This window comes from Cadophora gregata, assembly GCF_030347475.1.
Source record: "Cadophora gregata isolate MNR1 chromosome Unknown scaffold_1, whole genome shotgun sequence".
NCBI classification, from domain to species: domain Eukaryota; kingdom Fungi; phylum Ascomycota; class Leotiomycetes; order Helotiales; family Ploettnerulaceae; genus Cadophora; species Cadophora gregata.
Window position 1 is genome coordinate 2,077,854 of NW_026695924.1, and position 24,984 is coordinate 2,102,837.

Genomic DNA, 24,984 nt, shown 5'->3' on the forward strand with positions numbered 1-24,984 from the left:
CAACAGGATCCAGGAACCAATTGCCGTGATTGGCCATCTGTGATCGGCCTTGGCAGGAACCACAATGTTCCCCAGCTCCAAGTCGGGCTAATCCTCATCCGATTTACTTCTCCATCATTTCCATGATTTCGCGACCTCACTATTAGAAAGGACTGAGGGCATTGAGTTTCACATACATATATTATTTAACGATCATATTGACCATGGATGTTGACTTCCTATCGGAATGCCTTCAAAACGGCCTCCCATCGCAGGGGAAAGAAACTTTGCTCTCAAACTTACCTCACAGTGCACTTACCCAAGCAGATGACTACGACCAGAATATTTCCAACAACGAGGTCCTTGTGACGAGAACTGTTAATCCAAACTCCGCTGGCGCAGTTATCTCCAAAATTGAGGATATCTTCGAAGCAATCGCGGATTGCATCTTAGCAGAAGGAAAGGAGCTTGTGATCGAGCTCAAGAGCAGGTCCAAGTCCAAGACTCAAGTTGAAGCAGATGCAATGGAAGGTCCTAAGGGTAGAATGAGGAGAATAACTTTCCCCAGCAGGAATCAGAAGGAAGCATGGAAGTTCAGTGAGTATTACTGTATTCTTGAAAGCATCTACTAATATGATCAGCTGCATTACTTCGCATCCTGGAACTATCACACGAGGCGCTGGTCACTGGAGTCATTACCACTAAAAGGTTGATGTCCATCCATGACCCACAGTCTCGCGACAATCTCTCTTTTATACAATCGTGAAAGAAAAAAATTTGGTCTATGACGCTCGCTAACATGCTGCCAGAGACATTTATTACCGAGACCCAGAACTGTTCATGAAACAAGCAGTTGTAGATCGTTATGTCGATGATATTGCCTACGCTTTTGGTGTCGGGAGAGACGCATTGAACATCGTAGGGTCAACGAACGAATCCAACCCTGCCGGTATTAATCATATAGTAGGTAGCTGCCGCGAAGGGCTTGGTCGCTGGATCGTTTCGCCTGACCAGAAAAGACAAGTCTGTCATCGACTTCGCTCTCGAACCAGAGGTAAGTGGTAATCTAACGAATGCAATCCTGTACTAACAACTCGAAAGGGTATCCTAGTTCCAAATCCAAATGACATCGAGACCATCCAATTTCTTGATGTCAGATGGATACTTGTTATTGAGAAAGAAGTATACTGTCTGTGGCAATTTTCCAAACTCCTCTGACATCACAGGCAACGTTCCGCACGCTAGCAACAAATCAATACTGGGCTGATTCCCAAGCTGGCAAAGGGATTCTCATCACCGTAAGTCCGACTTTTGAAACGTCGCATAAACTCTATCCTTACGAAATCCCCAGGCAAAGGGGTACCCAGACATCCAAACCCGGCAGTTCCTGCACCTCATCTCAATTCATCATCCTAATATCCTGGTCAACGCACTGGTAGACTTCGATCCCGACGGTCTAGGTATCATGTCAACATACAAGCATGGTTCCCAGTCCCTTTCACATGAACTGAACCTCGCTGTACCATCCATCCGATGGCTTGGTGTGCGGAGTTGTGACTTTCTGGGTTGCGTTGGCAGAGGTGCTGCGAGAGGCTTGTTGACGCTTTCAGCTAGGGACAGAAGGATTGCATCGAAGATGTTGGAGAGAGATGAGAATATGAATGAAGAGTGGAAGAGAGAATTGCAAGTTATGTTGATGTTGAATGTTAAAGCAGAGATACAGATCCTAGGAAACGGTGAGAAGTTAGGAGAGTGGCTTGACAGGAACTTAATGGTTGGACGACGGCCGGTACTTTGAGAGACGGAGTCTCCTTTTCCTCGAATATTTGAAGCTGGGATACACTCATAATATTTGCGGGACTGAAGAATATTGCAAAAGCTGGGCAAATGGCTACCAAGAAGTGTTATAGAAGCTGATCAGAATAACTCATTGAATTGGTGGTCAATGATCAAGCTACCAAACTCCAAGACCTCCTTCTGCCACATCTCCCCAATTTCGTGCAATCCAAACATTCAAACAATCGTTGTCTCAATTTCTCAGCAAAAGTAAACAGAAGCATCTATTATGAACCGAGAAATACTTGAAGATATTAGAGCTCCCAAACAAAAGCAACTCCAGCCGAGGTCCACCCTTCATCCCTGCTCGTCGCGAACTGCTTTCCCAAATCGCGTCACTCTGAAAGCATCATTCTCTTCATACAACTGCCTTCTCTCACCACTCTTCTCTCACCACTCTTCTCTCACCACTCTTCTCTCACCACTCTTCTCTCACCACTCTTCTCTCACCAGACTTTCTCCTCCCAGGATCACTTCAGCCATGGGCAGGTAATACTCAAGTAATCGATCATCTGGTTCAATCCGACCAAACATCGACATCCTCACCAATATGTCTCTCCGCCTCTTCTCCCCCCACCGACCCCTCCACCTCCCCAGCACGCAGCCCTCCCACACCCATTCCCACTCCCACCTCTTCAACCTCCGCCTGCGCTCACCCCTCCAACCCATCCGCCACTCCTCCTCGTCCTCCTCCTCCACCACCAGCAACACCACCACCCACCCACGCCTCACCCGCATCCTCACCCGCCTCCCCCGCTTCCTCCACCCCTACACCACCGCGCTCCGCACCGCCCCCATCTCACACCTAACATCCTTCCTCATCCTCCACGAAATAACCGCCATCGTACCTCTCCTCGGTCTAGCTACATCGTTCCACTATACCAACTGGCTGCCCGAGCGGTGGGTACAGGGGAAATGGGTCAATGAGGGAGTGGAGAGGTTTGGGCGGTATTTTGGACGGAAGGGCTGGTTTGGGTTTACGAGTGCTACTGCTGCTTCTGCTTCTTCTACTCCAGGGCCTGAATCTGGAAACTCATTGTCGACCGTCGGTGGGAATCCAGGGACAGGGGTTGGTATGGATTCTACAGTTGCAACTGCGAGTTCGGCTGCGGAGACGGAAGTACAAGTCGAGGAATATGTGCAGGGGAAGTGGCATGCTGGGCAGGCCGGGACGAGGATCCTTGTTGAAGTCGCGACGGCGTATGCGGTTACGAAGGTTTTGCTGCCGGTTAGGATATTGGGAAGTGTCTGGGCGGCGCCGTGGTTTGCGAGGGTTGTGTTGGGGAGGTTTGGGAGGTTGGTTGGGAGGGTGAGGGGGAGGGGAGGGAGTGGGAATGGGGTTGGGGGAGTGAGTAGGAGAGTTGGACCCAATGGCGGAGGGAACGGGATGAGTGGTGCTGCTGGGACGGGGGCGACGGGTGGTGGTGTTGGAGTTGGTGCTGGGAAGGGAACTGGATCTTGAAAGCACGACGGTTACCTATGTATTTGGGAAATCTTATATTTGCCATCCCGCATAAAACTGCGAAGAGGGAAGTCCGGCATGGAAGAGAGTCTGTCAAAAGCGGGCAAGAAGAGTAAGGCCATGGCATTTCCTCGACAAGTTGGAATCCTTGAAAATGCAGGATCCCGGTATCAAGCTACTCATTCCTTCTCGTTTATGGCACGGGAGAAGATATCTAGCTGGTTGGCATGGCAGCTGTCAGGAGCTGTGCCTGGGAAGAAACCCTGTAGACAAGAAAAGCATCGTGTTGTAAGGGACTAAGAAAACTTAGAGAAGTAAATAAAGGTCGAGAAATAGCAGTCCCAAGTAAACCTTTGGACATACTAGATGAGAGACCAATGAGTCTATTTCATTGAAAACCGAAAAATGGAAGGCATCAAATGGCGCCTGCTACAAGGAAAGCACATTCACATTAAAATTCCATGTTTCGGTAATCATTTCATTTCATTCAGCAACAACTTTTGGTTTCTATGTATTCGACCTAGCTTCCATCATCTCAAATACCTAGCATGAACTAGATCTTAGATTGGTAGAACAAAATCTACTTCTCGTAGACCCAGTCGTGTTGAGCGGACTTCCATGACTGAACCTCACCCTCCTTGAACCAGAGAGCGATCTCCTTCTTGGCGTTCTCGACGCTGTCGGAGCCGTGGCAGACGTTGCGTCCAACGTCGATGGCGTAGTCGCCGCGGATGGTGCCTGGGGCGGAGGCGAGAGGGTTGGTGGCTCCGAGGAGGACTGTGTGGGTAGGGTGGTGGGTTAGTGTTGTGTTTGTTGATTGGGAGAGAAGATGATGGAGGGGTGGGTGGATAGGGAATGGAGGGGTAAAGAAGGAGACGAAACATACCACGGCCGGTCTTGACGGCATCACGACCTTCCCAAACCATGGCGCAGATTGGTCCGCTGCCCATGTCTGGATGATGTTAGATTATATGTATTCGAATTGGAGATGTGGGTGTGGATGTGTAACGTACACTTGATGAGTCCTGGGAAGAATGGCTTGGAGGAGAGATCCTCGTCTAGTCGGGATTAGCAATTGTATCACTTCTATAAATTGGTGGAACCGTACAGTGCTTCTCGAGGTGCTCTTGGCTGGCAGTCATCAACTTGATAGCGGCAAGCTTGTATCTGTGAGGTGTGAGTGTCAATGCAGCCAGACTTTCGAAGAATCAACATACCCACGAGCCTCGAATCGGGAGATGATAGGGCCAATGAGTCCACGCTGTACACAGTCAGTATCATTTCCCCTGTCATCTCGTGATCTGCCAATACATACCTGGACGCCATCAGGCTTGATAGCAATGAAGCTATACACATGTCAGAAAAGTCCAGTTCAATCCCACATCCACCTTTCACCGCCAAACAAGCTTCCCCTCACCACGTCAACAGGGCCAAACTTACGTCTGTTCGGTAGACATGTTGTCGTCGTTGAGTTTGGATTGTTCTTCTCGTTTATTTGCTGATGCTCGTAGATATCCTTGAGTCTTGGGGCTCAAGTGTTTAAAAATGTCAGGGTCTTTGCGGGTGTGATGTTGTTCGTCGCTCATAGTGGTGAGTTGAGTGTAGGTTTTTCGATGGAGGGGTCGTTGTGGGGCGGAGACTTGGCGCTTGGCTAGGTAAAAGAGCCTGGTATTGGAGGCAGAAACAGCTTGAATCCAGGCACTTCCGCTATCTGTTGCCGCCAAGCGCCCCTGCTTTGTTTCGCACTGCTTACAGGGATTGAGGTCATTGGCTCGGGCACAGCTTCTGTTGCTGCTCCCTTGGTACATACCAAAGGCCAGCTTCGGTATCCAGACCAGACCATCTTCGTCCTCCCTCACTTCACAACACAAGTCCAGGGAACTCAACGGCAACAGCTGGATATTTCTGTATGGTGTTCTGGAAACATTGAAACTGCCATTTATTTGATATTCCATCATGCGCAGTTCTACGGGGTTGTCCCAGAACTGGACAGCTTTACTTGTTCTTTCTTCAGCCCTTTCTCTATTTACACCAGCAGGTAAGCACAGCCATTCTCCATTGTACCACTATACTCATCAAAATACCAGTCTCTGTTAAACACGAGAATTTCAAGACCTGCGATCAATCAGGCTTCTGCAAGCGAAATCGACAGTTGGCGGACAATGCAGCGAGGCTGGGCACACAATGGGAAACTCCCTACCAGATACACCCCCAATCTATAGCATGGGATGCAGGTCAATTGCAAGCTACGATCCTGAAAACGATCAATGCAAATGGCGAGACGGTCCGGTTACCACTCACCATCTCCTTCCTCGAGTCTGGATCCGCGCGGGTTACTGTCGACGAGGAGAAGCGCCAGAAAGGCGAGATCACACTACGACACGATAGCAAGGCCCGAAAGGAGAGATATAATGAGGCTGAATCTTGGGCAATTGTGGGAGGGCTGGACTTGAGTACGACTGCAGGGATCTCGATGTTCCGGGACAAGACTGTGATCAAGTACGGTCCTGAAAACCAGTTCGAGGCTGTCATCACATACAAGCCATTTGGAATCGACTTCAAACGAGACGATGCTGTTCAAGTCAAGTTCAACGATCGAGGTCTTTTCAATCTTGAGCATTGGAGACCAAAGGTCGACAACCCGGCACCAGAAGTCAAAGAAGGAGAGGAAGCTCCAGTGGCTCCAGTTGGTGAAGATGAAAGTACTTGGTGGGATGAGTCTTTTGGTGGAAACACTGACTCCAAGCCAAAAGGACCCGAGAGTGTGGCTCTTGACATTACTTTCCCTGGATACGAGCATGTTTATGGTATTCCTGAGCATGCTGGACAACTTTCTCTGAAGGAGACCCGAGGAGGTAGCGGCAACCACGAGGACCCTTACCGTCTGTACAATGCCGATGTTTTCGAGTACATCATGGATAGTCCAATGACTTTGTATGGAGCCATTCCATTCATGCATGCCCATAAGAAAGACTCGACGGTTGGTGTGTTCTGGTTGAATGCTGCTGAGACCTGGGTCGATATCATCAAGGAGAAGGAGGCCCACAACCCATTGAGTCTCGGTATTGGATCAAAAACGGACACTAAAACTCACTGGTTCTCTGAGAGTGGCTTGATTGATGTTTTCGTCTTCCTTGGACCTACTGCTAAGGACGTCACCAAGGCCTATGGGCAACTCACTGGTTTCACCCAGCTCCCACAAGAGTTTTCCATTGCCTATCATCAGTGCCGCTGGAACTATAACAGTGATGAAGATGTCAAGGAGGTGGATCGCAAGATGTCGAAGTATCAAATCCCTTACGACATCATCTGGCTGGATATCGAGTACACTGATGACAAGCAATATTTCACTTGGGATCCTCTTACCTTCACTAATCCTCTTGGCATGCTCAAGCAATTGGATGAATCGAAGAGAAAGCTCGTGGCTATTATTGATCCGCATATCAAGAACAAGGATGGATATCACGTTGTCGAGGAGCTGAAAAAGAAGGACCTGGCTGTTCACAACAAGGATGGTAACATCTACGATGGATGGTGCTGGCCCGGATCTTCCCACTGGATTGATTGTTTCAACCCAGCTGCGATCAAGTGGTGGATCAGTCTCTTCAAATACGATGCTTTCAAGGGTTCCGCATCTAACCTTTTCATCTGGAACGATATGAATGAGCCATCCGTATTCAACGGCCCCGAGACAACTATGCCAAAGGACAACCTTCACCACAATAACTGGGAACATCGTGATGTTCACAACATCAATGGTATGACCTTTCACAACGCCACATACCAAGCATTGCTTGAGCGTAAGAAGGGCGAGATCCGACGACCATTCGTTCTTACCAGATCCTTCTATGCCGGATCCCAACGTCTTGGTGCCATGTGGACTGGTGACAACCAAGCAAGTTGGGAACATCTTGCTGCAGCTTTCCCTATGATCATCAACAACGGCATTGCTGGTTATCCATTCGCCGGTGCTGATGTAGGAGGATTCTTCGGCAACCCAGACAAGGATCTCTTGACTCGTTGGTACCAATCTGGTGCTTTCTACCCATTCTTCCGTGGCCACGCCCACATCGACACTAGACGTCGGGAGCCATATCTCGCAGGTGAGCCATACACTGGTATCATTACCCAAGCTCTTCGTCTACGATACGCACTTCTTCCCGCCTGGTACACAGCCTTCCACGAGGCCAGCGTTGACGGCACTCCCATCCTGCGACCAAATTACTTCGAGTACCCATCTGACGAGTCCGGCTTTGCTATTGATGACCAATTTTTCGTTGGAGAAACAGGTCTTCTCGCCAAGCCGGTTGTCACCAAGGATGCCACCAGCGTTGAGATCTACCTGGCTGACGAGGAGATCTATTACGATTACTTCACCTACGAAACCTATTCCGGCAAAGGCAAGCATTCCATCGCAGCACCACTTGAGAAGATCCCTCTACTCATGCAAGGCGGCCACATCATTCCCCGCAAAGACCGTCCCCGTCGCTCCAGCGGCCTCATGAAATGGGACCCTTACACCCTTGTCATCGTTCTGGACAAAGCCGGACAAGCCAAGGGTAGTCTTTACGTTGATGACGGCGAGACCTTTGATTACCAACAAGGTGCTTACATCCACCGTGAGTTCTCGTTCGCCAATGGTGTCCTTGAGAGTAAGGATATTAGCACCAAGGGCAAGTTGACAGACAAGTATGTCAAGAGCATGAAGGCCGTTGGTGTAGAGAAGGTGGTCGTTGTTGGTGCGCCGGCAGAGTGGGCTGGTAAGCGTAGTGTCAAGGTTGGGAAGACGGAGAGTGTCCTTGAGTACCATGGTGCGGAGGCTGGGAAGGCGGCTTGGGCTGTGGTTAAGGCGCCGAAGGTGGCGATTGGTGAGGATTGGAAGATTGAGTTCTAGAGATATTGAGACTGAGACTCAAGGTGGTGTGCGATTAGATTGAGTAGATCTTGTTGGAATATACATGTTGCGAATTTCCTAAGAGTTATTCTGTTTTGCATCTGCTTTTGCGTGTGACTTCTACGTTCTCGATTTTTAGCGCTATGATAGATGTGAACTGTTATATTCAAGCTCAACCAATTTCCCAGCGCTATCTCTCTGCACGGAGGTTTTGTTGCACATCGCACTTCTGTCTTATTTGGGAAGTTTGACGCGAGGGAACGTGGACCGAATAACTTACTCGCTAATCAAAGATTTGACACGGAGCGATGGGTAAACAGTGCATGCATGAATGGAACAAAGCGCGAGCTCTGTTAAGTGTTGGTCTGCCACGATAGGTAAGGAATATTGCTCGGACGTAGATAATGCTTAGACGTGGATTTATGGGTAAGTTTATGGTGGTAGCGGTGGTTTGTTAGGTAAGTCAAGTGTTACAGAAACAAAAGTTTGCAATGATGAATTCGGTTAGGAGGTAGGTAAACAAATGGGTCAAGCTTAGCGAGTTGGACGGAGTGAGATCGATGTCAACGCAGTCAGACCTGTCTTTTCATGAAAATTCTACTTGTTACTATCTCTTCTATGTAACTTTTGTGTATCTTTTCGTATTCAGTGCTGGGGAGTTGGTTGTTACCAGCGGGCGCAGGAAAGGGGATTTCGTCTTGTGGTTGGAGGTCAGGAGGATTACACTTAGATTACTCTGCTGACAGAAGATAGTCTGAAACAAAGAAGACGTTCTTCGGAGGAATAACGAAGATATTTCTCCCTTTTTATCGGCGAATCGTTCCCAGCGATGAGAAAGGCAATCATGTATCCCAACTCCAAGCAATTTGTACGGCACGTGACATCCATCGCTTCTCGGTGCCTCGGCAAGTGCGAAAGGGGGAAGGTTACCCGACCCTTCGCTTGGCTCCGATCCATGACAAAACAAGAAACATCACTTGACATCTCCAATGTCCATGCATAAGGTATCCAGCAAAAGTCCCTAAATCATCTCTCTATTGCCAATACACAAGAACTGGCAATATGACATCTCTAGAGCTCCAAGATCGAAACCCACCCCCACTTTTCGAACTCGATCAGCAGCATTCACACGGTCGTGAGAATGCCCATGATATCGCCATAGTTGAGCAAAACTTGGCTCCAGCGGATGGAGGAGCTGCGGCATGGAGATTGATAGCCGTTGCGTTTGTCTTTGAGGCTCTTTTATGGGGTCAGTATACGTCCTTCCAACTTACCTTCCCTTGCAAGTTCAAGTTCCCCAAAAATAAAACAAAGCTGAAGCAATGAGTAAATAGGGTTTCCATTGTCTTTTGGCGTGTTCCAGAATTATTACTCTCAGCAACCACAGTTTGCTAATAATCCGTTTATTTCTATTGTTGGGACGGTGGCGTCGGGTATTTCGTATTTGGGGGCGCCGCTCATTATTCCTGTTATCAAGAGGTATTCGAAGTATCAGAGACATATGATCTGGATTGGCTGTACGTGTCCCTTACATAGTTCCCAGATAATGAATCTATACAAGTCAACCTGAATGAAAGCCATAGCTAACCACTGTTCCAGGGCCCCTCTGCATCCTCGGCCTCGTTGCCGGCTCCTTCGCCAAAACCCTACCCACCCTCATCTTCACCCAAGGCGTCATGTACGGCATCGGCTTCCTCATCTTCTACTACCCCATCATCTCCTTCGTCAACGAATTCTGGATCACCCGCCGCGGCATGGCCTACGGCATCCTGTGCGCCTCGTCCGGCGTATCCGGCATCGTCATGCCCTTCGCAGTCGAAGCCCTCCTCGCAAAATACGGATACCAAACTACTCTACGCATCATCGCTGTTGGTCTGGTTGTGATTACTGGGCCGTTGATTCCGCTGCTGAAGGGGAGATTGCCGCCGAGTGCGCATGCGGTGGCGGGGAGGACAAACTGGAAGGCGTTGATGTCGCCGGTGTTTTGGGTTTGTTGCACTAGTAATGTTGTGCAGGGGCTGGGGTATTTCTTCCCTTCGTTGTATTTGCCTTCGTATGCTGCGGCGATTGGACTCAGTGGTACGCAGGGTGCGCTTGTGTTGGCTTTGTTGAGTGTGTCGCAGGTTATTGGGCAGTCGAGTTTTGGATATCTTTCTGATAAGAGGGTGCCTCTCAATCTGCTGATCTTGATTTCGACTCTGGTCTCTGGACTTGCAACGCTTGCTTTGTGGGGGTTAGCGCAGTCACTGGCAGCATTGATTATGTTTGCTTTGGTGTATGGCTTCTTTGGTGCTGGGTATGTTGCGATGTGGGCTAGGATGGGGAGTGCGGTCAGCGAAGAGCCGACTGCGGCGCTGGCGACGTTCAGCTTGTTTTGTTTCGGGAAGGGGGTGGGCAATGTAGCTGCGGGGCCTTTGAGTGCGGCATTGATTAGGAAAGGGGTTGTGGTGGGGAGTTATGGGATTATGAGGTATAAGTCAGTTATTGTATTTACAGGTAGCTGTATGCTTGGAAGTGCAGTCAGTGTTGGGGCATGGTGGGTGAAGGGGAAGTGGCCGAGGAGCTTATGAAATATGAGAAATCTGCTGAGAAGTTTAGACATAGATGAGAAATCTTTAGAGGGTTACAGAACACATACGCGTCAAGAAGCCACTTCGGGATTGACATTGAGTGGGATAGAGGCGGTGGGTCAAGGTGTAACCGCTTATCGGCAGTTGAAAGCCGTATATATCGAAGAGAAAAATAATCAGCGAGCGCTTTACATACTCAGCTACTTTACCTTCACTCTGCAGCCTGTAATTCATCATCTACACTCCAGGCTCGCGGTGACAAGAGCTTATCCTAAGGAATTGACGAAGGATATGTTATATCTGTAGAAGTCGCTCACAAACGAAATATGCGCGACAATACCGATGTCCATTTTCATTCGAATCGATTATATTACCGACAATGTGGCTCTGCCCTGCAGGTCCATAATTCGAACTCCCATTCACCAACCTATTACTCTTTTACCTGTTCAAGTTCCACAACTCCATCACCAGAATACTCCGTAAACCTAATCGCATCCCTCAACTCCGGATACATATCCTGAAACGGCCTATCCATAGAAAAATTATCAATCGTATTACAATGATCCCAAAAGTCCTTCGTGACACTGACACCATCCCGCCCCCAGCATATCGCATCGTTGATGCTTCTAGTCCAGTTGCAGTTGAGGCTTAGGATGAACGAGTACATGAAGTCTTCTGAACAGTACTTCTCCTGATTGGCGATTACTGCTTCTCTTAGTTTGGGGGTCCCAAGAGCGCATATCCAGACGTGGTGCGGGGTGGTGCGTTGTACGAGACAGGGGATTGAGTGAGGTGGGAGTCCGCGGAAGGATTCGTAGTCGGTCATTATTTGCCATTGATACAATGGATACATCCTAGAAGGTAGAGAAGTTAGAGATTGGAATATGGGGTTTTGAAGTAAGTGAGACGACAATTCTGAAGAAGGTACTGTCCTTCTAGAAAGCGAGGTGCTTTGCTGAAAATTGGAGAGACTTACACTAAAAGCGCAGCCAGTTTATCAACAAATGTTCGATAAGTTAAACGCTTGAGTAGGTCGCACAACACTCGCGAGACCGGATGCGAGAGATGCGACAGCTGTGGTGCGACCAAGACATTGACATTCGGATATCTCGGTCCAATGGCTACGGCTCTACTGGCACCCTCAGTTGCCAAAGACTTTTGAGTTTCGATGACTCCACAAAGAAGTTTATCCACTGGAGTGGCAGGATCTTTAACTCGCAGTGGTAGCTCCCAGACATTTACGGTCGGCTGCTTGACGAATGACGTTGGTATGATGAAGGGTTGTTCGGGTGAGAGGTTTCGTGGGATGGATCTCGGAGGCGAGGGATATGAGACGGTTCTTGGACGTTTGGGTGTTCTTCGTTGTACTATTGTATTGATGATCGGAGGGGTGGAAGGAATTGATACATTTCCGGCGTCTTGGGCTGCTGGAATGGGGATGCTGTTGAGTTCAGGTGACGATAAACCATCTGACTTTATAGCATGATGAAAAGGCGGAGAATAGTCTCGGATTTCGGAAACAGAAGGACTTCCCAGCGTACTGGCAGGTAAACTCGAAGACTGTAAATCCGGGTCAATGTTTGACTGCGGTGGTGACGCTGAAGATATCAATGGTATTCCGGATGCTACATCTCGTCAGCTACAGATGCGAGCAAGACTGAACGAAAATTGGGCAAGTTTTGAACACAAAAATCTATTTTGCTTGGGTACATTGATAGATACGTACGAGTTTGTTGTTGAAAATTTGCAATAATTGATCTCAGCCTTCTCAATTCCTCTTCCAACTCCGCAGTTCGTCTCCTCGCCCTTTCAAGTTCTAATTCTTGGTCCTGCAATTCACGTACTCGTGCTTCCAAGCCCTCGATATGTCTTCTCGTCTTTTCCCTAAGTATTTGCTGGGACTTTCGATCCGCTGCTCGCTTTTTGGCAAGTTGTTCTGCGTTCAAGTTGTCGACACTCCGGCTTACTGCGCAAGTCATCCGTGTCAGCATCGCAATCCCTGACAGCTTTGCATATGTCTATAACATTCCAAGGATAAGGCGCATCCCTACCTTTGGTCTTTGCGCCCGCTGCAACCCCATCGTCCGGGGATTGTTGCTGTTGATCCTCCATGTACCCCTCAGTGGGGCTTTAGACTAGGGGATTCCCTCTCGATATTGTGTACAAGAAGATTTGGCTTTTCATGGTCGGCAGTGCTTCTGTAGAGATAGATGAGACATTATTGGCGGCGGGTATGCGGTGAATGGTGTTGAATTTGTGGGAGAATGCAGAATTGACGCATCCGGAAGTCAAATTAAAGGACGGAACGCACGGTGATGATAGAAGTTACAATATAGAGTTCGAGCTACTGAGTTGAAGGCCGTCCGTCGCCTTTATCACCTCGGATCTGTGCTCCGCTGGGCGCTCGCGGGGACGTTTCTCCGACCCACATTCGAGGGCGATCTCCAGTGTGCAATTGGACGACCATAAACAACAAGTCATGCTCTACCCTAGAAGCGATCATAGCATCGGCTAACAATCCCGGAAAATCGGAGAATCCATCTCAAGGGCTCGGTAGATATGTCTTATTAACAGCCCAAGAAGCAGCTCTAAGAAACGAAATCAGGTTGTGTAAAGCTTCTTTGAACCCCACAACCGTAGATGATTTTGGTTTCGTTGTTGAATTGTTTCGGAATCTGAAAGACGTTATACTAGATATTTTCAAGCGCTCGCCAACCTCAAAACTTCATTAGCCTCTGAATGCCCAGGGCTTGGTTCAGTCTGGCGTCTTGATTTCGAGTCATGATCTTTCTGTAGCCCTACCGTATTGTCTGTGCGGTCCAACAAATTTCTAGACGTTGATGGCGCTGATGGCTCGTCTCGAGCCGCTGGCCGTTGTGCTCGGATATGCCCAAGAACAACACGCGGTAAGCCAACATCTCACTTGTTACTTTTTCACTTATCCATAATCACACATTACATGTATAGCTTTACGTACAAATTAAACATTAGGAGATCTCACGTTGATAAAGAGCTGTGTAGTATTGATAAAGAGACCAGTTTTTGCCATCTTAGCGCGCATTATTGTCCTAAATACTTTCACTCGCGCAGATCCAGAAAAGCAACTCAGGAGCCGAGGAGCCGAGTTAAGCTTGAGCTCACATGCATGAGGAGAATTTCTAGCAACTTTAGGGTAAGACGAGACCCTAAATCGTGAAGTGAGAAGAATGATTGGAGCTCGAACGAAGACCATAATCCTAAGCGGAGATACGACATCTGACGTGCTAACTCGTGATCAGCGCAATCGGTAGTCCGAAACTTGGATGCAGCTCGCTTTCTGGTGGGATTCTTTCGATTGTTGGGATTCGACAAGACGATCGTTTCTCTCGTGATACATAGTAGTCTACGGTGTATATTATGGTTATCAAAATACTTGACTGAAGGATATATAAAGGTAGTATAACTACTTCACTCACTCAGTGTTCGCCACATACCTCCTGATAATGTACAAGTTCACCTACTTTACATAGCCAAAAAAGCAACCGAAAGAGCCCCAAGCATGAGACCCATGCTAGCACCCATTCCAGCAACGCTATTGCTCACAGGCGGAGCAGTGCCATTATTGCCAGTTAGAATATCCACACCAGACCCCTTATTCGAGAAATCACTATTGATGCTCCCGTAGTTACACTTCCCTCCATTCCAAGCAATGTCATAGACTTGTTCCCACAGAACTCGAGGATTATCGACCGTCACTGGCGTGTAGTAAATCCTACAATTCACAGGCTCGAACACGAATTGTAGTGGGATCCCGGCATCGTCTCCTGGAGGGATGCTATCCCGCAAGTTGATACCATATTCAGCAAGAGCGCTTTGCGAACCGAAAGGGAGAGGATTCAGGCCGGGGAGGGTATCGTTGGCTAGAGCGAGGAGTTCGTCCGAGATATAAGGGCCGACAATAGAAGTCCCGAGGTATGCTGTCTGCGAGACGAGGTTGTCAAAAGTGTATGCCTGAGCGCCTTTGGTGCCACCGATTGCTTGCATAGGCCCCTCCTTTCCACGGCCGCCGACTACGATGGTCTTGACGTTTGCTTGGCGAGTGAGGAACTCCACGAGGATGGCGCAGGCGGAGGTGCATACGCCGTCTGTAAGATCGACGACGTTCTCAGGGGTGAATACTCCGGGCTCTGTTGCTGGCTCTACGGGTGTGCCATACAGGATGAGGCCGCCGGTAGTTTCTGTGTAGAAAGTGCTGTTGGTGGGGATCCGGCCGGAGATGGTGAAGTTGTCTCCGTTGTTCTCCACGGGTGGGTAGTAAGGATTATCTCCAGCTGACCATCCTGTGAAGTGTTGGAGATCTTCGGTCACCCAGCTTTGGTAGCTCCATGGCGAGGTGAAGATTCTCGATTTGACATTCTGCACGGTATCGTTGTCGCTGGCACTGATTGCAAGTGCTTCGTCTGGAATTGCCTGATAAACTTGGCATATATGTCGGCCGCGGGGTTACCTCGCAGGCGTGCAAGTCCATAGGGCTCGATGTCGGGGAAAATACGTCTGAACTACTTTCGGTTAGTGGCAAAAGCAAAAGAAATTCATCAACTTACGATGTCATTGGGCAGAATGGTGTTTCCGCCACCATTGCCGCTCACATCGATGATCAGCTTCGTCTTGTTGTCTGCTCGTACGGCAGAAAAGAACTCTCTGGTGGTATTGACGAAAGATCCCTCGGTATCGAAATCAGCTTGAGCAGCAGTCTCATTTGCGAACGTGCCAATGCGGAGAATCGCCGTGTCTTCATATCCAGTGGTATTCATATAGTACCCCGCTACTTGATTATGTGGATCTTTCACAACTGGCGGAGAGTTGTAACCGAGGAGTGTAGGCGCTGTTGTGCCGTATGTTGGAGTGGACGTTGAAGATGGCGATGAGGAGGATGAAGTCGGACTGGGATTTGCCGGAGCAATACAGAAGAATTCTGTGAATGTCTTCCCGTCAACAATATCGGTGGACCAGCCTCCGTTCGGAATGATGGCCAGATTGGCGATGGAGAGTGTTGTGTCGTTGGAGAATGTGAGATTCGTGAAGTCACCAGGATATTGATAGGTGTTAGGGATTGAGTACGCTCCGAGAAAGGATCTATGTAGTCGTGAGCCTTCACACGAGAACACGATAGCTGAAGAGTGGCCCAAGGATTACCCTGCAGATGGAGCCCCGCCATAATTCCACATGAGCCTGTTGTAAGTCACATCGGGATCCGAAGGAATTGCTTCCCCAGCAGTAGTAAGGACACTGTCGATATCCTCGCCGTTGATTGACTGAATGCTGGACACAGAGAAGTTGTTCCATACGGCATATACATCGTCTAATCATGGTTAGCGCAAGAGTAGAAGGGATGCTTTGGAAGGACATGCCACGTAGGTAGACTGTAGGAGCCGATGTGCCATCTGGGGTGACAGATACTATCTCGTCCTCTCAAATATGAAAACCGTTCCAAAAGTGCAAGGCTGGCTGAAGGTGTGGCCATCTTTAACAGCGTATATTAAATTGGCAAATGCAAGATCAAAATCAGACTGACTTGCAAAGCCTCCGGCTACAGCTTTGCTAGCGATGTCATCCAAGCCACCGAGGAGGTCCACTGGAGAATAGTAATAATCGGCCGGTGGATCTTAGCAAGAATGTCAGCATTTCTCCAGTGTCAGATCTGAAGGAAGGCTATACTCTTCAGATACACGATCGAAGACTGGAATTGATAGTATTCCTTCAGCTCCTCTGTATAGCTCGCAGCAAGTTTGTTGTCGATAGCGGAGGACTGAAGGCATGCGTATGCAAGTGATGGTTTCAAGGGAAAGTCCTTGCCTTTATCTGGAGAGTATTAGACGACGAGCTGAAAGCTCTTCTAGAGTGTACACACTGTCATCATTGCTGTAATACTCCTTGAGTGATTGCGTAATAATTCCACACGGGGCGTTGGTATCGGTGGTACTGTTGACAGGAGCTGCAAAAGCGCTACCAGCGGTAATGGCCAGGAGGAGACGAAGTTAGATTTGCATTCTGGCTTGAAAAAGAAGAAACGGAAAGAAAATTGTAACAGGACAATAACCAGGCAGCGTGATAAGAAAATAAGTACTTCGAGACTTGAGCTCCAATCTCGACCACGCGGATGATCTCCCTCGAAGGAATGCCTTTTCTGGCAATCCGACCCAAGCCCATCAGACTAGGCTACTGCAAGGGCATACCTAAATAGCGAGAGGCTAGGACTGAGGCTTAGAACCAGATTAGATCTGGTATTACTGCCCGAGAGCATTCCTTTGGTCGTTGAGGTCTGATATTTTGAATAGCCAAATTGTCTGTTACGAGAGAAGCATTCGACATTTCTGTCGTTCTCAACATTAATCAGAGAAAGTTCACACCGAGCCTACTTCTGGTGTCAACAGTTCTGGAGGTTGAAGGATATGGCAGGTAGCTAGCGGGAGGCTTCTTCACTTTGGTGCCGGTTTATGTAGCGGTGCAATTCCATCATTGCGTAATATTCAGTCAGCTTGGACGGTGCAGGAATCGTAGTTGCGCTCATGAATCGCCAGGATATTTCTTCGAAGTACATCGATAGCAATGCCTGATGAATCATTAAAGAGTTGGATCAAGTCTTCCGCTGTTGGCTCGTAACCGCAGCAAAAAAAAGGCTTAACATTTTGTAAAACCCAAGGTTGACTGCTTACATATTGCAATACGATCCACTGATCTCATGTTGCAGTATTTCCAGCAGATTTGCAGTTTGACGTGAAACCCGGTTTTGGAGAAGAAGGCTGAGCAATCTATCCTCTAGCAACGTGGAGAAATACGCCGTCTCGCAAGAGGCTGCCGCAAGAGGTCAAGCTCGAGCTGTGGCATAAGTGAGCCTTGAACGATTGCCCACAATTCACAGATCAATCAAATCGAATCCCCGGCCTTTCAGACTGCTGGCATCGATTTAAGCTTGACAGAAGTCAGAGTTGGGCTTTTGATTTCGGGTTTAATAAGTGGCGTAGCCTTCGGAGGGCAGCGGCAAAGGCTGTGTTACTAGACTTTCTGAGCTGATCGGAAATCTCAAAATTCCATTTGAATTCCCATGACCAAACTCAAGCACCATCAAAATCGAGGGTCAAAATTGAGGGTTGAAGTTGTGTCGACCAGTTGCACACCCAGTCATCTAAACATGGCACTCGCCACAATCGGGTTCTCCAGCAGCTCTCAAAGGATTTAAGCTCTCTTTTTAGTCGGAAGAACCACCGCATGTACTCCAACACAGCATGTACTCAAACACAGGTGGAGATTGACTGACTTCAAACAGGTTTCTCTGAAGTGTGGAGGATGGTCGCAGTACAGAATTGGCATGGCCAAGAGTTACGAATCCTCCATGCTCGACGTAACAACAACCTTTAAATTGTGTAGGTGGATTAATCATAACAAGAGCTTCGATATTTCATGTATACCATCTTGATCGAAAGCTTAACGGGTTCACTTGAAGAGTCTCCTGATGTACTCCCGGAGCTGCTTCGCGCCAGGCGGGTATTAGCATCACTCTCCATGATGGACCAGCACTGAACCGACGAGTCTATGTTATGGCAACCAGTATAATGTACGCACGTATGCTGGGGGCGACAAGCCGAACTTTCATAAGATATTTAAAGTCCGACAAGTGGGAAAGAGAGAAAGTTTGGAGACGAGATTGAGTGAAGGAAAGATAAGATAGCTGGGAGCTGCCGAAGTTGAAGCGAAACCTTTTCTGGACGTCACATCAACTTTTTGCGCCGACAACACCACTTCTCCACAGCAGTGCCTGTAATCTTAGTCCATTTCAGATCGTGTCGTACATGACTTTCTCGTCAGGTCATCGCATTCCGCTCAACCAATTTCCTGTAATACAATCACTATGTTCAGTCGCCTTCAACGCGTCAATTCAACGCGTCCGCTGTGTCTCCAATCCGTTCCAAGGACAACCATAATATACCATGCAATATCCTCTCGAACTACAACACCTTTCTCCACTAGCGCCCCCAGAAGAGAACAAAAACAAGATAATGGCATGGAGAAGAGAGTCAATACCACGACGGACCGCAATGGAGAGGAGAAAAAGAAGAATATATGGTCAGGAATCGGACAATACTCGATACAGGAGATGATTTATGCGGGGATACTCCTTGGTGGGGCGACGATGTTTACTTGGGCTAGAGATTACTGGCGGTGGATTATGGTGATACAGTATGGGCGAGGACTGGAAGAGTTTATGAAGCGGAAAAAGAGATCGAATGTGATTGAGAAGGAAAGGCGTGTACTGGCGATTTCGGAAGTAGAGGTCGGGACGACTAATGGGAATGGGCAGATTAAGACAGATGGTCTATATAGCAATGCTGGTATGGATCTTGTTCAATTTGTACAGCATTGACGGACCAGGTAAGTGAGAGGGGAATTGTTGGTTATTACGGCAGTTGCTATGCAGCTCCAGACATCTGGCTCACGCTGTTAATCTGTACCCACTCCGGCTTATCACTACCCAGCGGTTTGGGCATGATGTCCCATCCTGGCATGAACCCTTCGACAGCAGCAGAATGCTTCAAAGCCCTCAACTCGCCAAAACCACTTTCTCTCGTCTCCAAGTACGCTTCTATCTCCTGGTCACCTTTCGCGGTACAATCGAATCCGGTCTTACCAGGAAACTGCCCAAGAGATCTGAGATAATTCATCGTCCCAGCCAAAGAAACGTTCACCTCATAGCTCCCTCCTTCTTTGGCTCTCTTGTACAACGCAGCAGAAATCCCTGTTGCGAGGAAATACCCCGATGCATGGTCAAGAGCTTGGCAGGGCATTGGGCGACCTAGGCCTGATTCTCCTTCGCCGAAATGCTCAGCTTCCGAAACATTCATACCCGATCCCGTCTGGACAATTGAGTCGAATCCTCTATTTCCGCCCCAGGGTCCCTGGTTGCCATACGCAGACATATTCGCATATATGATGTTGGGATTCAACGTAGCAAGTTCTGAGGGAGAAAGGCCTTTCGCAGAAAGACTTCCGGGTCTGTATCCCTGGATGAAGACATCTGTATCCTTGACGAGCTCAAGCAGTTTGGACTTTCCTTCCTTGGTTGTCAGATCGAGCTGTGCGGTGCGTTTCCCTCTGGCTACGTCCCGATCGATATCTGGTAGATCAGGCAGGTTGGGAGAGGTTATCCAGAGTACATCCGCGCCGTGAGCAGCCAGGGTTCGTCCTGCTACCGGTGCGGCAATCACTCGACTCAATTCCAGGACTCGAGTTCCACGGAGACAGCGATCATTACCGCCAGCTAGCTGCCTTGGAAGTACCGGAGCTCCCGAGCCTATTTTTTCTATCTGTATTGGTATGTTAGGGATATATGAAGCCTGTGGAAGAGCATCCCATTGTTCGTATGATCGGAGAGCCGCTATGACGCAATTCGAGTTCATCGCTGCTGTTTCCAGGTCGATAGAATTCCATTTTAGAAGAGCAGAACGAAGTTCATCTTTTGTGGCTGTACGCGGTAGTCCCAGGATCTTGAGCGCTCCTTCAACATGATGCGGAAAACCATCATGAATCCTCACATAACCGTCCGCAGTCTTTTGAACAGGCCCACCAAGCGATTTCAGCCCTCCTCCGAAATCCGCTTTCTTGCCATCAAGTGTATACCACTTCTCGGAGTGGAATTCAAGACAGGCGTGTACCAATGGCACTGTTACTCTAGGCACCGGAGAGTTGTCCCGGGTTGATTGGAAAAGTGCAGCTGTGAGTGCTGAGAGTGCAATGCTGCTTTGTGCTAGATGGCCGGTTTTGAATGATGATGGAAGACCGCATCGTGAATGGCTATCTGCATCTGGAAGGGAGATTGAAGAGAGAGCCTCAGCTGGGAGTCCTAGATGATTCCAGATGTGCGCGATTGCATCTGCAGTTGAGAAGTGGGATCGGTCTGGTAGCGAGTCGTTGCTCGCCATGGGGAGGTTATTTGGTAGAGATACTGCCACTATAGCAAAGTTTCATGAGAATATCAACTGCCCGCCAAGATTGGGGCTTAATCGTAATATTACTATCGAGAGAAACTGTGTTTTTTTTGTATGTTTGAGGTGAGAATGAGAGCTTCAGAAGTCTGCTGCTTCTTATGCCGGCGATCTCCGGTCTCGGCTCGTCCATTTGCCCGCGATTACCTTTGAAGTGAGTATCAACGAGCACGACAAACGACTGGATGTTACTAGAACCTACAGATGTTGATAAAGGTGGAGGCCTTTGATCATTAATCACGAGAGTGGGATGCTATTGAATAGTGCCCTACCAAGGAGGGCTAAGTTATGACCCCGCATGCATCCAGCAGACACGACAAAGCTTAATTTGATGCACAAACACCACTGGCGCTTCAGTTCAAAACGTTCACTTCCTGGCAGTACTATGTCTAAGCAGTAACTTGCCCGTGATCTGATATCAACATAAACAAATAACTCTCCTATTTCCTATTTCCATCCTATCCTCACAAAAACTTCCTTTTCTTTCACCCCATCTTACTCCACAACTCTATTTGACAGTTTTTTTTGGCGGGGGTATATCTACCTTTTTTTCTCAGTATTCTGCCACATACGACCATAGACTGAAGAGAATCGGGCATCCCGTCCGCTCTGCCATACGCAAGCTTCAGATCGGCAGATTAGTAGTTGGGTGGGTGACCACCAGCGAATACCTGCTGTTGTATGTTTTTTTTGTTTTTTTTACCTTAGGTTTTTGAATTTGGTCAATTCTTTTGTGAGTTGTGGGAGTTGTGAGTTGTGGTGGTGATACAGAACGGAATAGGGACTTGAGGGCCGGAGCGAGAGGGAAATGGCGGATGGGGAAGAGAGTTTGAGAATGGCAATTCAACGAGAGCTAGATTTCAACAATACATAGACACTTGACAACAGCTCCATTCGAACTTGAACAAGCAAACGACAGAAAAATAATCTTTGACAACGCAAATTCTCGCACAAATGACTCCGAACGCCAGAAACATCACAGCTATTTCCCCAAATAACAAAATCTTGCCAACAAATAATAGAGACACAGAGCTCTAGATTGCAATATATCCTTGGAATTGAGACAGCATACTGCAGTACTCATTCAGAAGTATTTTCCGATGCTTTGAGATTCTTCGCTGAGAAATGAGGAGCGATGGTAAGGTATATATATAAATATAGATATGACTATGACCATTGACTTTGAGCATTGACTTTGATTACCATGAGTCGGCTTTGTTGGACAAACAATCCCGCGCAAAAATCTGTGTTAAGAGGTGGTGAATATGCTGCATGGAATGAAGCAGTAATTTAGTATATTCAGCCTTGGGACCGAGGAGATGAAATGCGATATGACAGTGAATTTTTGAGCAATTTTTGACGAAGGGCTAAGCTCATGTATTTATATCACCATGATAGAGCGTGAAGTAGGACCCAAGGACAAAAGGATATCGGGAAAAGAACCTATGGGAAGATGGGTTGCTTTGATAGGCTTTCTGAGCTTAGTAGAGTGTCGATCTGGGGTAAAGGAAGCGAAGTCACTGACCATAAATCACGAGATGTAAACAAACCAGAAAGGAGGATTAAATTCGGGATATTGACAGCAAAAGAACCGATGACAATAGATAGATACAGTAGTTGCGCTGAATTGTGAGAAAACAATGAGATCGTAATGCACGGTAGAAACACCATCGAAGAACAGCGAGGATGTAAATCGTGAGTTACAAAGTCCCAAGGAGGAACACATAATTAGCCTCAGTAGAAATTCACAATCCCGGCTGTCAATGAGCTCATGAGAGGAAGAAGCGGTAGATCGACGATCTAGTAATGTTATATATAGCTCGTCCATGTTGACAGTATGTTGAAAATGAAGTTGGCTTTCAATCTGAATCTGAATACCAAAAAAAAGAAAGGAGGCTGGGTTGGTGAATGTAGTCTCGATGTCATGCAAGGTCAGCTGCAAAACAATGGAATGCTATATCGCGAACCGCGTAATGGGTCTTGAATTCTGCGGCGGCATTCTCGCACCTCCATCATTGACTGAGGCTGATGTCTCTCCCTTCCTCCCTAAAGGTTCTCCTTACATTGATTTACTATCACGTGACTTAGATATCTTCCCTACCTGTCCCAACCTCTTCACCACCACCATCGCCATCATCATCAGCATCATCATCAGTGTCACTCACTAATGTCATTATTCACATCCATGACTCTGCCAATTCAAACAATTTAAACTCATATTCCATCAGCGTCGTCATCAAATCTCCATCCGTAACCCGCGTCCGGAGATTCGGGTGGGCCTGCTTGCCACCTGCCTGTCAGTCGAGGAGATTTGCGAGATCTTCGGCCAAGCTTTGAGGGTTTATATTAAATTAATCAATTAAAATTGATTGAATGATTTACAGTGATCCACAGATTGTTTGCTTGCTTCCCATACAGCGACGAAAGATTCCAACAGCTTCGACTGTGAGAGTTTGGGTTCTGAGCAGCGGTTATGCTTGCGGTACCTAGGAAATCATGGTTGAATTACGGAGGCGAGGGAGGTACAGTACAATTGAAGGTCTGGTAGCGTAGCGAAAAATGGCACAGGCGGATAGGATAGATGTTGGGTTTGAAAGGTTAAGTTGAGTTTGAGTAAGGAAAGGCCTGGATGGTTTTGATTTGGAGATCAGACGGTTGGGGTTTGAAGATGGGGAGCTTGATTGTGTACTCAGCCACTCATGTTACAGAACGCAACTTGGTACAAACAGCCTGAAAGCGAGGACAGGACATATGCATGTAAGTAAGCGAGCGAACAAACGAACGAACGAACTGGGGGAAGAAGCAAAGCAACCTTGTGCGGCGGCAAGTACCTGTTCTGTGGGAGTTTGGTAAGCATAGGTATTAATAGGTGGCAAACAGAGGGTTGTGAAGGATGAAGCCAAGATGGTAATTTCATAGACAAGAAATCTGAATATAGAATGGACAGTAGTATGAAGTCTTGAGTTATACTTCCCAAGCCAGAAATAAGACTAAGACGATACCAATTAAACGTTCATCCCATCTCTTCCTCTCCCAAGACTCCAAGATGCAAGATCCAAGGCCGAAGGAACAAACACAAGAAAGGTAAATTCCCAATCGCCTTATCCGCCCCTACCTCCGTAGAGTACCAGCCAACTCCCGGCATGAAACCCTGAGGCTGTTTACAGTTTTAGGTTATCTCTCCCTCCTTCGGTGTTCATACGAGATAAAAAAGTTGTGCTGTGGTGTGCATTGCCATCCCCTGCCATTCATCACCCCCTTGACCCTCACCCAGACCCTGACCCGGAACCCCTGGCCCCGCAGCTGCAAAAGCACGCCACGCCGTCCGCACCAGTCGGTACCTAAGCAGTAAGTGGGGTTGTCAGTGTCGGCAGGCACAAGTCTTGGTGTGCTGATTCGCTGGCTTGACGTCTTGCCTTGGCGCTGGGCGCGTTTCAGGTTGACGCTTGCGCGTGATGTGCGCTGGATGTATTTACTGTAGGATGACGGACGGGGGTTGGGATGAAGGATGGATGGGTGCAAGGAGGATGGATGAAAGGATGGAAGGGAGAGCAAATGCCATAGCATCGAATGGCGGTTGTGAGGAATGCTGAGTAGGTATGGAGCGAGGATCTGGAGATGAAGAAAGATAGGACGAAAATTAAAATAAAATACTTTGGAGGCAAAAAAGAGAAGCGCTTACTTACAGCTGACAACTGTCCTACCAGCTTCTATTCCGACTGTAAGAAAATGTCTTATCAGATTACTATTTCTGGCAAGAAAAATCATAAATAGGAATTTACCCAGTCAAACAACGCAACATCGCTCTTCTACCGTGATTCAGGAACAATACCTGCATGCACCTGCACCTGCACCAGCACCATATTACCCCTGGATACAGAACGTCCGAACGAACGGACGGCTGCTGTCTCGCAGAAAGGCCATGCATCTCAGTCCCCAGCCCCCAGCCCCCGGGCCCCCCAAGCCGAGGCGCCCCCTATGGATATGAAAAGTGACCATGATCGGCTGTCTCATCCCTCCCATTGGACAGGCATGACCTCGCAGTTCCTATTCCTAGGGACAAAATGATCAGGATTTGGATCAGGATCATGCCATTTAACGCCCCCCTAGATACAGGGCATTCGCAGTATATCTCAGGCCAGCGCAGAACAAGTAGTCATGATTCATGCTGGCAAGCATGACACGGCCCTGGAAGTCCTGCCCTGTGGAGTCAATTCCAGTTGT

The 24,984-nt window shown here is 48.1% G+C and overlaps 8 protein-coding genes across 12 annotated transcripts; 4 read left to right on the forward strand and 4 right to left on the reverse strand.

The window, feature by feature from the left end:
- Positions 1-106: 106 nt before the first annotated feature.
- Positions 107-2,267, forward strand: ONS95_000704 (uncharacterized protein). 3 transcript variants are annotated; one of them, XM_058493872.1, is made up of 7 exons: positions 107-576; positions 621-687; positions 789-897; positions 947-1,033; positions 1,081-1,161; positions 1,206-1,277; positions 1,331-2,267. In XM_058493872.1, exons 1-7 carry the CDS (start codon positions 204-206, stop codon positions 1,775-1,777), a joined length of 1,236 nt encoding a protein of 411 aa, XP_058364074.1. In that variant the 5' UTR covers positions 107-203; the 3' UTR covers positions 1,778-2,267. The 3 variants fall into 3 exon arrangements, with proteins under 3 accessions (XP_058364074.1, XP_058364072.1, XP_058364073.1); XM_058493870.1 differs by having other exon boundaries at positions 1,081-1,277; XM_058493871.1 differs by lacking the exons at positions 1,206-1,277; positions 1,331-2,267 and having other exon boundaries at positions 621-897; positions 947-1,082.
- ONS95_000705 (uncharacterized protein) lies at positions 2,244-3,728 on the forward strand. The gene has a single exon (XM_058493873.1). It carries the CDS (start codon positions 2,366-2,368, stop codon positions 3,275-3,277), a length of 912 nt encoding a protein of 303 aa, XP_058364075.1. The 5' UTR covers positions 2,244-2,365; the 3' UTR covers positions 3,278-3,728.
- Positions 3,229-4,965, reverse strand: NDK1 (nucleoside diphosphate kinase). Of its 2 annotated transcripts, XM_058493874.1 has the most exons (7): positions 4,718-4,965; positions 4,593-4,623; positions 4,495-4,538; positions 4,386-4,444; positions 4,291-4,335; positions 4,164-4,229; positions 3,229-4,054 (listed from the first exon to the last, which is right to left on the reverse strand). In XM_058493874.1, the coding sequence occupies exons 1-7, from the start codon at positions 4,861-4,863 to the stop codon at positions 3,858-3,860; spliced, it is 588 nt and encodes a 195-aa protein (XP_058364076.1). In that variant the 5' UTR covers positions 4,864-4,965; the 3' UTR covers positions 3,229-3,857. The 2 variants fall into 2 exon arrangements, with proteins under 2 accessions (XP_058364076.1, XP_058364077.1); XM_058493875.1 differs by having other exon boundaries at positions 4,495-4,623.
- A 90-nt stretch (positions 4,966-5,055) lies between these two features.
- On the forward strand, positions 5,056-8,535 carry ONS95_000707 (uncharacterized protein). Its single transcript, XM_058493876.1, has 2 exons — positions 5,056-5,315; positions 5,365-8,535. Exons 1-2 carry the CDS (start codon positions 5,234-5,236, stop codon positions 8,169-8,171), a joined length of 2,889 nt encoding a protein of 962 aa, XP_058364078.1. The 5' UTR covers positions 5,056-5,233; the 3' UTR covers positions 8,172-8,535.
- A 529-nt stretch (positions 8,536-9,064) lies between these two features.
- ONS95_000708 (uncharacterized protein) lies at positions 9,065-10,919 on the forward strand. 2 transcript variants are annotated; one of them, XM_058493877.1, is made up of 3 exons: positions 9,065-9,420; positions 9,506-9,688; positions 9,771-10,919. In XM_058493877.1, the coding sequence occupies exons 1-3, from the start codon at positions 9,234-9,236 to the stop codon at positions 10,739-10,741; spliced, it is 1,341 nt and encodes a 446-aa protein (XP_058364079.1). In that variant the 5' UTR covers positions 9,065-9,233; the 3' UTR covers positions 10,742-10,919. The 2 variants fall into 2 exon arrangements, with proteins under 2 accessions (XP_058364079.1, XP_058364080.1); XM_058493878.1 differs by having other exon boundaries at positions 9,065-9,688.
- A 227-nt stretch (positions 10,920-11,146) lies between these two features.
- ONS95_000709 (uncharacterized protein) lies at positions 11,147-13,070 on the reverse strand. The gene is made up of 4 exons (XM_058493879.1): positions 12,793-13,070; positions 12,468-12,707; positions 11,718-12,366; positions 11,147-11,595 (listed from the first exon to the last, which is right to left on the reverse strand). Exons 1-4 carry the CDS (start codon positions 12,851-12,853, stop codon positions 11,172-11,174), a joined length of 1,374 nt encoding a protein of 457 aa, XP_058364081.1. The 5' UTR covers positions 12,854-13,070; the 3' UTR covers positions 11,147-11,171.
- A 1,172-nt stretch (positions 13,071-14,242) lies between these two features.
- On the reverse strand, positions 14,243-16,930 carry ONS95_000710 (uncharacterized protein; the record flags this gene model as incomplete). Its single annotated transcript, XM_058493880.1, has 8 exons — positions 14,243-15,180; positions 15,228-15,279; positions 15,325-15,856; positions 15,917-16,082; positions 16,296-16,385; positions 16,439-16,582; positions 16,632-16,702; positions 16,848-16,930. 8 exons carry the CDS (start codon positions 16,928-16,930, stop codon positions 14,243-14,245), a joined length of 2,076 nt encoding a protein of 691 aa, XP_058364082.1.
- Positions 16,931-18,536: 1,606 nt separating this feature from the next.
- Positions 18,537-21,879, reverse strand: ONS95_000711 (uncharacterized protein). The gene is made up of 2 exons (XM_058493881.1): positions 20,963-21,879; positions 18,537-20,907 (listed from the first exon to the last, which is right to left on the reverse strand). Exon 2 carries the CDS (start codon positions 20,695-20,697, stop codon positions 19,189-19,191), a length of 1,509 nt encoding a protein of 502 aa, XP_058364083.1. The 5' UTR covers positions 20,698-20,907; positions 20,963-21,879; the 3' UTR covers positions 18,537-19,188.
- Between the last annotated feature and the right edge of the window lie 3,105 nt (positions 21,880-24,984).